The sequence below is a fragment of the Capra hircus genome, chromosome 20 (assembly GCF_001704415.2).
Source record: "Capra hircus breed San Clemente chromosome 20, ASM170441v1, whole genome shotgun sequence".
Classification (NCBI taxonomy): Eukaryota; Metazoa; Chordata; class Mammalia; order Artiodactyla; family Bovidae; genus Capra; species Capra hircus.
In genome coordinates this window covers 65,317,973-65,329,427 of record NC_030827.1, presented here as the reverse complement: position 1 = coordinate 65,329,427, position 11,455 = coordinate 65,317,973, and the positions used below count along the sequence as shown (strand labels likewise).

General features: G+C 45.1%; 1 protein-coding gene across 3 annotated transcripts; it reads right to left on the bottom strand.

Moving 5' to 3' along the window:
- Positions 560-11,376, bottom strand: FASTKD3 (FAST kinase domains 3). Of its 3 annotated transcripts, none has more exons than XM_005694867.3 (7): positions 10,749-11,094; positions 7,446-8,929; positions 6,025-6,110; positions 3,763-3,937; positions 2,438-2,507; positions 1,994-2,108; positions 560-891 (listed from the first exon to the last, which is right to left on the bottom strand). In XM_005694867.3, the coding sequence occupies exons 2-7, from the start codon at positions 8,881-8,883 to the stop codon at positions 793-795; spliced, it is 1,983 nt and encodes a 660-aa protein (XP_005694924.1). In that variant the 5' UTR covers positions 8,884-8,929; positions 10,749-11,094; the 3' UTR covers positions 560-792. The 3 variants fall into 3 exon arrangements, 2 of the variants coding, with proteins under 2 accessions (XP_005694924.1, XP_017921258.1); XR_001919801.1 differs by lacking the exon at positions 10,749-11,094 and adding an exon at positions 11,289-11,376 and having other exon boundaries at positions 562-891; positions 2,438-2,621; XM_018065769.1 differs by lacking the exon at positions 10,749-11,094 and adding an exon at positions 11,289-11,376 and having other exon boundaries at positions 562-891.

Below are 11,455 nucleotides of genomic sequence, written 5' to 3'. Positions count from 1 at the left end.
GTGCTTAAAACTCAACATTCAAAAAACTAAGATCACAGCATCAGGTTTCATCACTTCATGGCAAACAGAAGGGGAAAAAAAGGAAACAGTGGCAGACTCTATTTTCTTGGGCTCCAAAATCACTGTGGATGCTGACAGCAGCCACGAAATTAAAAGACGCTTGCTTCCTGGAAGGAAAACTATGACAAACCTAGACAGCGTATTACAAAGCAAAGACATCACCTTGCTGACAAAGGTCCATACTGTCAAAGCTGTGGTTTTTCCAGTAGTCGTGTCTGGATGTGACAGCTGGACTATAAAGAAAGCTGAGCACCGAAGAATTGATGCTTTCGAATTGTGGTGTTGGAGAAGGCTCTTGAGAGTCCCTTGGACTGCAAGGAGATCCAACCAGTCCATCCTCAAGGAAAATCCACTCTGAATATTCACGGGGAGGACTGATGCTGAAACTGCAATACTTTGGCCACCTGATGTGAAGAACTGGCTCATTGGAAAAGATCTTGATGCTGGGAAAGATTGAGGGCAGAAGGAGAAGGGGGCAGCAGAAGATGAGATGGTTTGATGGCGTCACTGACTCAATGAGTTTGAGCAAACTCCAGGAGTTGGTGATGGACAGGGAAGCCTGGCGTGCTGCAGTCCATCGGGTTGCAAAGAATCAGACACGCCTTAGTGACACAGCAAAAGTGTATACACAGTATAAGGAAACGAGAGACCCTTTCCAGATCATTCCATAAATAAATGGCTAATTTGCAAGTTCTTTCACTATGTGAGTTCAGAAGTCGGTATTCGTTCTTATTACCAATGACCACCTGAGTTTTGAGAAAATAGTTTTCCTTGTAAATAGTCCACTAATTCCAGTCTTGATTTTAGCATCTCAATCTCATAATAGGGTATCTGTGAAGAGAAGAAAAGAAAACCATCATGATCCTTCATAATCTGAAATCACCTTGGCGTTGGGGGTGCCCTGTCCGTCTGTCATGCCCGTCCCCATGGTGGAGCATCAGCTCCTGGCAGGAGGACATCACAGCCAGCTCACGCATCCTGTGAGCCCAGAGCCAGCGGCGGCACTGCCAGCGCTGCGGGGGGTGACTACACAAGGCTAAACATGATCCTTGTCCCCAGGGAGCTCACAAATCAGGTATCAACTTAAAATGTGCAATAAATACAAAACATAAGCAGAACACACAAATGAAAGTCATGCTTTAGTATTGAGAGGGAGTTTCTGACACTTTACATTAGGGTGAGAGGTTGACCTCACTGGGAGTTATGAAGGACGAGAACTGGGACACTCCGAGAGGTGGACCCCACCTGAGTGGCCTGGGCGAGGGGGAAAGGCCAGAAGGGAGACTGCTGCGCTCGGAGCAGATGGTCTGGCCGCAGGCAGACCACGGAGCATCCGGAATGCTGAGAGGCAGAGGAGTTTGACTTTATGCCATAAGCGGTAAGGAAACAAGAAAGGTTTCTGAGCACGCTGGCAATGATTTGTTTTAGAAAAATTAATCTGGGTGCGTACAAGATGGAGTGGAAAAAAGTAACTACACAGGAAAGCAGAGAGCAGGGTGGTAGACAGCTTGGGCAACAAAAAACCCCGACACGCACGGCGACTCCTCACGGAAGAGCCTGTTAGTGGCCCTCAGTGCAAAGGCAAGCGAGGGCCTTACACGCAGGAGTCGTGAAGGCTCCGGCTTTATGGGCCATCATGTCCATTTTATTCACTACGTCAAGGGAAATTAAAATAGACATTCTAATAATCTAGCAATTCTAAAAGCAAAGTAAAGCACAGCTTATACACAATTTAGGGATGTCTCACTTTTGGAAAACAAGTTTAAAAACCATGTTTCAAAATACAAATCAAGAGACAAGTGTAATGAACAAAGTTGACGTATAACTAGACATTAGTCTTGGTCCATTGGGCTGCCACACCGCTTAGGACCCTGGGAAAAGCAAATCTGAACTAGAAATGGCTTTTGGGGAAACGAAAAAGGCAAAACCGTACCTGGACAACTTGATAACCGAGCAAGCGCAGGTGTCTCTGTTTAGTAGCCTCCTTCCCCAGTAAGTGGTTGCTATTCAGACAAAACCTTTTTGGACCATCAATGCACAGTGCCACTCTAAAAAACGGGAGAGAGAAACTTCATTTTCATAACAATCCAAAATATTCGTATAGTTTTAGTTTCCAGAGTTTATTTGGGATTTGGCTATGCTTTTGTGCCCATACTGTGTTCAAATGACTCATGACTGTCATCCAATGATTTGATGAAAAAAGCACTCAACTTTATCAACATTAAAGTTCATAAAAAGTGATAAGGAATTTCTAAAACTGGTACGCCATAGTGTTTATCTCCAGACTGTGTCTACCTTTTCACTTTCCTAAGAAACAGTCCTTGTGGATTAACCTGGACAAGTCTCGTAACATCTAGATCACAACGGTTTTCTTTACCTTTTATGTACATCTTCATCAATTGTAAATGGTAATACAAATCCGTCTTCGTCTAATTTAATTTCAACATCTAGTGAGAGAAGAAAGGAAAAAGTCTTCGTGTGATACCCTCACAAACACTAGCTTCCTTCCCTTCTGGTTGTTTTGATTTCTTCCGCACTGCGTTTATCAACTGGGCAGAAGGCTGCAAAGCAACAACCACACCAGACAATGGTGAGAACTTTAATTTAGTCAGAGCTTTGCCCAACCACATCAGGGTAAACTGTGAGGGCTCCCCTGCACCTGAACAAGGAGGGGGCCCTCCGGGTCCCTGGGACACTGCGGGAACTACACACACTTTCACTCTCCTGGCAACAGGCGGTGGGAACAGTGAAGACGATCCCCCACAGCTGGCCCCTAGCGTCCCTGAGCTCCAGCACCCCAGGGGCGGGTGAGACAGCCAGAACCCTGACACATGGGCCCTGGGCGCAGAGCCGCCCCGTCCTTCCCTGTAAAGGGAGCTCATGAAGGAGGGGAGTGAGACGTGACCGTGGGAAGCCCAGGAACACTGTCCTCTTTGAGCTGATTGTCCTTGACGCAATAATGTGAAAACAGAAGGCCTCTGACTCTCTAGGCAGTGCCGTCCAGCAAAACTTTCAGCGATGCTGGAAACACTTGTACCAGATACAGAGCACGTCAAGGGTGGCTAGCGCACCTGGGGACCTGAACTGTAAATTTTTACAATTGTAACTGATTAAAATTTAAACAGCAACTAGTATGTGTGGCTACTGTACTGGAGAGCAGTAGCCTGGAGGACAAGTGTTCACATGCTCAGTTGTGTCTGACTCCTTGTGATCCCAGGGACTGGAGCCCACCAGGCTCCTCTGTCCTTGCGTGGAATTTTCTAGGCAAGAATACTGGAGTGGGTTGCCATTTCCTTCTCAAGGGGATCTTCCCAATTCAGGGATCAGACTTGCGTCTCCTGCATTGGCAGGATTCTTTACCTCTGAGCTGCCTGGGCAGCCCCGAGCAGATAAGAATAGCTGATAATTACTGAGCACTTACTGTGTCCTGGGAATTAGTCTGAGCTACTTCATTTGTTTACTTTGGGTCACTATTCCTCTTGAATGAATGCCCCGGAAGGATGCCCAAAGACATTCTGCTGCATGAGGCTAACCTGCAGGACTCCACCCACAGTGTCCTGGCCCTTCAACCCCACTGCCCACCCCTGTTCCCATTTGCCTTCAGAAGGACCAGCTCCACTCTGTTTCCAGACCTGTGGTGGCTATTAAGGCCCACAAGTTCCATCAGAGGACTGCATAACAACACAACTCCCTGCTACTTACCTATTGTGTAGCAATAAGGTGTTAACACTTTTGAAGCAAAATACAGTCTTGCTCCTAACAGGTCGATTAGTCCAATCATCACAGATTTATAAAGGTGAAAATCCATGGGGGTCTCCAGGGAAGAGCATGGAGTAAGAAAGGATTTCACTTGAAACTTAGGAAGAAGTTTTGGACCCTAAAAATGTATGTGCAAACGTGAGAAAGAAAATCAGACACAAAATCAGAGAATAAAATGAATGCTGTATAAAAATCTGATCCAAGATTACTTTATAGGCAATATGTGTCTTTAAGACTTAGCACAAATATCTTTCTCAAAAGGACAATGCCAAATATTCTTTTTGTGAAAAACGTTTTATTTTGAACTGGGGTATAGCTGACTTAACAATGATAGTTGATAGTTTCAGGTGAAGAGGAAAGAGACTCAGCCATGTACATATAGGTATCCATTCTCCCCCAGGCTCCCTCCAGGCTGCCATGGAACACCGAGCAGAGTTTCCTGTCCTACCCCTTGCTGGTTATCCATTTTAAAGACAGCGGTGTGTACATCTCCAACTCAAACTCCCTAACTACCCCTTCCCCTTAACCTTCCCCTTGGCAACCATAAGCTCATTCTCTGAGTCTCTGTTTTGCCAGTCAGCCCATTTACACTGTCTCTTTCGGATTCCACACATAAGGGCCGTCATGCGACACCTCTCCCGACTACACGCAGTGTGGCACTCTCTAGGTCCATCCATGTTGCTGCCAATGAGACGATGCCAAATATTCCTGTTATAGTTCAAGACCAATAATCCAAAATACCTTTTAAACGTGTTTTAAATGTAGTCAGTGGTCACAAAAAGAAAAAAAGGAAGGAAGGAAGGAAGAGAAAGAAAGCAAGCCAGCTCAAGAAACATCCCTAGAGCTCTTAGAACTGCTTTAAGGGACTTGAGGCCACCCAACTGAGTTTTTAATAGTGGAAAATGTGATAGAGCTGACATTTCAGTTTAGTAAGAAAAGGAAAGCTATGTAATAATGGTGCTAGTAATTGGTTATCCATCTGGAAAAGAACTAAGCTAGAGTTCTGCCACACATTACAGACTATACTTAACTTCAGGTAAATTAAAGATCTAAACGTAATAGGAAAATAGTATTTTTAAAATTCAGTAAAATATTTATATTACCTTAGGAGTCATAAAATATTCATAAACACAGAAAACCCAGCAGCCATAAAAAATGAACTGATTTGACTATAGAAAACAAACATTTCTGTGCAGCAAAAAGGCATAAACAATATTAAATTAAAACGAAACAAATTTAGAACAAACCAGGAGAACATACATGCAACACACATAATAATTAATGTCTTTTACAACGTGTTCTAGGGCTTCCCTGATAGCTCAGCTGGTAAAGAATCCGCCTGCAATGTGGGAGGCCTGGGTTTGATCCCTGGGTTGGGAGGATCCCTTGAAGGGAAAGGCTACCCACTCCAGTTTCTGGCCTGGAGAATTCCATGGACTGTATAGTCCACGGGGCTGCAAAGAGCTGGACACGACTGAGGGATTTTCACTTTCACTAGGACAAAAAACAAAACAAAAAAGACAAACAACTCTACGAAATAAGAAGTAAGGCATAACGAGGCAATCCAGAGCAAATGTAAATGACCAATAAACACGTGAAAATATGTTCAACTTCATTGCTGCTCATCAAAATGCAACTGAAGCATGTGACATGACATTTCATTGAGCCAAATGACAAAATTAAAGGCATTAAGAACATACTGCGACAGAAATGGGGGGAGACAGTCACTTTCATTCACTGCTGGTGAAATGAGACATCTACAACTATTAGGGGGAAATGAATCCGTCAGTCTCTGCCAAAAATTAATCCAGCCATCCAGAGGATGAGGTGGTTGGACGGCATCACTGTCTCAATGGACAGGAGTCTGAGCAAGCTCTGGGAGATGGGGAAGGACAGGGAAGCCTGGGGTGCAGTCCATGGGGTCGCAAAGAGTCGGACATGACTGAGCGACTGAACAGCAACACCCCATGGTCAGGAATCTAGTCTTTAGATTAAAACAACAAAAGGGCTCCAGTATGAAAGGGTATGTATGCATGTTTATGACAGCATGGCTGATCAAGACAAGTATTGGAAAAGGCCTGTAAGTCTATCCATGATGAGTGGAATTATTAGAAAAGTTTACCTGGTGGCAACTGACTCCAAGTGAATGAAAACTGTTTTTTAAAGAGGTTACTCAGCTCAAAAGAGAAGGAACTTAACTTTTACCTTGTAGAATGGGCATTCTAGAATTGAGGTTAAGAAGAGTTGGGTCAGTTGTGCTAGGCTCAGTCTGTCCAAATAGGACTCTTCACCTGAAATACAAAGCATCCTGGTCAGAGTTAAGTTTGAATTTTGCTGTGTGTAATCAGAGAAAAGAACAGCCAGAACGCACAACGTTAATTGTGACCATAAAGAAGCACTGAGCACTGAAGAACTGATGCTTTTGAACTGTGGTGCTGGAGAAGACTCTTGAGAGTCCCTTGGACTGCAAGGAGATCCAACTAGTCCATCCTAAAGGAGATCAGTCCTGAACATTCATTGAATGCTGAAGCTCCAATCCTTTGGCCAGCTGAGGCGAAGAGCCAACTCTTCTTGGAAAAGACCCTGATGCTGGGAAAGATTGAAGGTGGGAGAAGGGGTTGACAGGGGATGAGATGGTTGGATAGCATCACAGACTCAACGGACATAAGCTTGAGCAGATTTCAGGCGATGGTGACGGACAGGGAAACCTGTCGTGCTGCACTCCATGGGGTGTCCAAGAGTTGGACACGACTGAGCAACTGAACCACAACAACTTTAATTAATTCACTCTAATAAGATACCTTTAAACGACACTAGGGAAATAACTTGTTAGAATTAATTATGCCTTCCTGCCTGTTATCTCAATGAAATCTCATTCTGGCTTTCAAGAATGCAAGCTCCTAATTGGAGAATATAATTAAAAGTGACAGATACATGTTAGAGTTAGAATTAGAATTAGTGGGGATTCCGTTTACCTATGGAGATCTAGATTCTTACAGATTTGGGTGGTCTTGAATTAAGATGAACATCTCTCAAAAAAAGGACAGGACGTCCCTGGTGGTTAAGTGGGTAAGACCCAATGCTTCCACTGCAGGGGGCATGTGTTTGATCCCTGGTCAGGGAAGTTCCACATGTGGCCAGTTAACAAAGGAAAAAGAATGATACAGCTGCTGTCATCAAAGCTCCTAACATGTTATGATACTGCCATTGTCATCACCAGATCTCTACAAGAAGATTCAGTTTCTCAGCTAGGGTAGCAAAGTCTGTTTACCCCAAAATGTTTTATCTCTCCGAGCAATGTTCTACTGGTCTTTAACCCTGTGTTTATGTTAGCATCTGCAACTTCAGGTCTCTTCTTCAGATCATAGTGGAAGAAAAAAATAAAGCTCAATAAAAAAGGTACACGCTGTGTATGTGTGCTTAGTTGCTCAGTCGTGTTCAAGTCTTTGCAACTCTTTGAAGAGGAGCCCGTCAGACTCCTTTGTCTGTGGGATTTTTCAGGCGAGAATACTGGAGTGGCTTGCCATTTCCTTTTCCCCCCCAAAAAAGAAAAGCTATATATGTGACTTGAAAACATCAAGGTCAAACGATAAGTTTTCTACTCTCAGAAGTCATAACCAACTCACCTTGCAGCTGCTGAAGAAAATATGGGCTGAATATCTTGGCCATAAAATTGACCGGATGCCTCTCAATAAGAGAACACGAATGGAGAAGTTTCAGCAGTGTTTTGGGGGGAAAATGATTGAAGTGGGTTAACAGCATGTTTTCTAGCTTCCTAAATAAAGCAGAAGCATTTGGTGGCAGATAGTTGAGTTTTCCAAATGGCTCGATTAACTTGGCAGTCTGACTAGGTGAAAATTTTTCTGCTTGACAAACAAAAGTTTCTGCCACTGCGTTGAAGATGGGTTCTGAAAGAATCAGCTTTCTGCTGCAGTACTCCATGACTCTGCTGACAAGCTCAGGATCCAGAGTGAGACACAGTGAAGCGACATGCTGCTCCAGGGTTTCTGTAAAGAATCTGTCACTGTGCCCAAAGTATATGAACGCCTCTAAGACTTTTCTGAGCTCTTCACTAGTGAAGCGAGCGATGTGCCGCACGACGTATTTACTCAGTTTGATAACCAGGGGAAGGGCTTGAGTCTGATCAAGGACCACTAGGGCAGTGAGCATCTGGCTCATCAATTTAGGACTCAGGTTGGAAACGAGTGATAGAGAAAAGTGGTTGATCTTATTTAAGAACTTCTGCTGTTGGTCCGCTTTTTCAGGACTTGCCTGTAATAGTCTGTAAAGGGTCACAATATCCTCAGGGGTAAATGCTTCCAAACTTTCCCCTTGCAGCTGATATATGATCAGGTCTAGTGTCAAAAAGCCTGGACCGTGCAGTTTAATCAGAGTTTCCCCCAGAATGCAAAGACTGTGAACATCCAGGCTGCCCCTTTCAAGACGATGCTGGCATTCCGCCTCCAGGTTCATCAGCAAGCGACTCTGGGCATCCCCACACAACAGAGTCAAGGCTTGAAAAGCAGTCACCAAACCCGCATTTGACAGATCCGAGGGATTCCGTCCAAATCGATCACACAAAGCTTGAAAGGCACTACTCTCCAGTATTTCTTTTGGCAACCTTTGATCACCATCTTTTCTTTCCACTTCACAAATACGACGTAAGGCTCCTGCCATCATAGTATCAGGCAAAGTCTCCAGTGTGCTTATAAAATGTAAGACTTCTTCTGATGAAGTGAAGCTGTTTAGTTTCCTGTAAAACATCTGTTCGTCCACATTTTTAACACTGTGTTCAAACCTGTCCCAGTTGTGTACTTGAGAGAACCCTGGCTCCCCAACTGGATGGAGGTCATTTCCGTTTTCTGAATGAAACTTCTTACAATGGGCATGATGGAACCGGACCCTGATGGGCCCAGGGTGCAGCGACCAGAACCATGGACACAGATGCTCTTTGACTGTCTTGTGAACATGATTTACATGCTGAGTTTTCAGAGCAGCCAGAGCTCCGTGTATCCGAAAGTCAGATAAGTGACAGAGGTTCCTCCGTAAGGTAACTAAAGCCATGCCATCAGAGTCTCAGCTCCTCTTGAGTTACAACTATGTTAAAAGGCTAAAAAAAAAAAAAAAAAAGTGGTCAAATATATTAGAACACAGTTCATTCAACATCAATGCTTATGAAACTAAGGATAAGTACCCAAAAGGGGTCATTCCCACTAAACATTTTCCACTCAAACACTAGCACCATGTTACTCAGATGTAAAAAAAGAACGAAATTGTGCCATTTGCAGATACTTGGATGGAACTAAAGACTGTTATACAGAGTGAAGTAAATCAGAGAGAAAAACAAATATCCTACATTAATGCATATATAAGGAATTTAAAAAATGGTATAGACGAACTTATTTGCAAAGCAGGAACAGAGACACAGACATAGGGAACAAGGCGGGAGAAGAGGCGGGATAGATGGGGAGATTGGGGTTGACATATAAACACTACTGATACTACATATACAATAGATAACTGAAGACAGGGACTGCAGCCGTGAAATTCAAAGACGCTTGCTCCTTGAAGAAAAGCTATAACAAACCTAGACAGTGTATTAAAAAGCAGAGACATTACTTTGCTGACAAAGATCTGTATAGTTAAAGCTATGGTTTTTCCAGCAGTCATGTGTGGATGTGAGAGTTGGACCATAAGGAAGGTTGAATGCCAAAGAATTGATGCTTTTGAACTGTGGTGCTGGAGAAGACTCTTTGAGATTCCTTTGGACAGCAAGGAGATCAAACCAGTCAATCCTCAAGGAACTCAACCCTGAATATTCATTGGAAAGACTCATGCTGAAGCTGAAGTGCCAGTCCTTAGGCCACCTGATGCAAAAAGCCAACTCACTGGAAAAGAACCTGATGCTGGGAAAGACTGAAGGTAAAAGGAGAAGGGGATGACAGAGGATGAGATGGTTGGATGGCATCACCGACTCAGTGGACATGAGTTTGAGTGAACTCCAGGAGAAGGTGAAGGAAGGGGAAACCTGCTGCAATCCGTGGAGTCACAAAGTGTCTGACAGGACTGAGTGACTGAAAACAACAAATGAGAACTTCCTGTACAGCACAAGGAACTCAGGGCTCTGTGGTGACCTAAATGGGAAGGAAATCCAAAGAAGAGGGGATGTATGCATACACACGTCTGATTCACTTTCTTGTATACCAGAAACGAACACAACATATAGTTGTAAATTAATACAATATAGTTGTAAAGCAACAACTATACTCCAATGAAAACAAACAACAGCAAAAAGGCCCAAGTACTAGAAGAATAGTGACTCTGCACCCTAGAGCTTAGAATTGAAACTGTTTACCTCAAATTGGGACTCGAACCCAGCTAAAACCCTGCTTGGGATTTCAACCCACATGGCTGGGACTGGAACCCAGCCAAAATCCTGAATGGGACTTGAACCCACGTGGCTGGGACTCAAACCCAGCCAAAACCCACAGTACCTGGTTTCAGGACCTAATGAAGCTCAAGTTCCTGATGAATTCAGTGAGACAAAGTGATAGGTAAAAAGTGGGTTTACTCAGATACAGACAGAAGCACACTCCACAGACAGAGACAGAGTGTGGGTCATTGCAGAGGGTGAACCTGGCTGTGAAATTAGGTGTGGTTAGTTTTTATAGGCTGGGTAATTTCATACGCTAATGAGTGGGAGGATTATTCTATTTTGGGGAAGGTGTGGAGATTTTCCAAGAGGTTACAGAATAGAGGCTGGACCTCATAATCATCGCTATCATTTGCCAGGCAATGTTATATTTAATTCTCCCAACAACACAACGAATTAAGTACTTTAACGTCATCTTAGAAACGAGGAAACCGAAGCACAGAGATCTCACGTTGTCCAGTTCACACAGCTAGTAAGCGGCTGAGCCAGACTTCACCTCGGGTAGTCTGGTTCCTTCGCACGCCTCCTATGTGTTGGTTGACGGAAAGAACTGCACTTGGTCCAACGTTCTCCAAACACACAACAGAAGTGACCATTAATTCACACGGCAAGCGTGAAAAGAGCAGCTTCAAGGCCTCCGAGGGATCGATTTCCCGAGTAGGATCTGGCTAGGACTGAGGAACAAGAAGGTCTAGCTTTGCAGATGGAGGGGAAAAAAAAAAAAATTAAAAATCTTATCAACGAAGGGGAAAGGTGGGCCGGCCCCGCCGTGCGAGACCCGGGAACACGAGGGTGCGGGACAGCGGGGGATGCGGCGCCCCGAAGGGGGAGCCGCGTCCTCTCTGGAGGGAAAGGACCTGACGGGCCGGGCGCCCCCAAAACGGGCGCCGCGGAATCCTACGCTCACGCACCGGGAAGGGCGGGAACCACTTCCGAAGAGCGGGGCGGCGAGCCGGGGAGCGAGCGCCTCAGCGAAGCCGTGGGCCACGCACGCCGGGCAGGGACAGCCAAGCCCACAGCCCGTCTGGATACCTACCGGACTCCGCGTGCGCCGGGATTCCAGCAACCCACGCGGCTCCGCAGCCCCGCCGGCGTCCGTAGCTCGCCCTTCACCAGAGGGGGCCTCCGGCGCATGCACCAGGAAGGGGCGGGCACCCCACATCCAGCGCGCGGTGATTGGCCTGAGCTCCTTTTCCCGAGCCT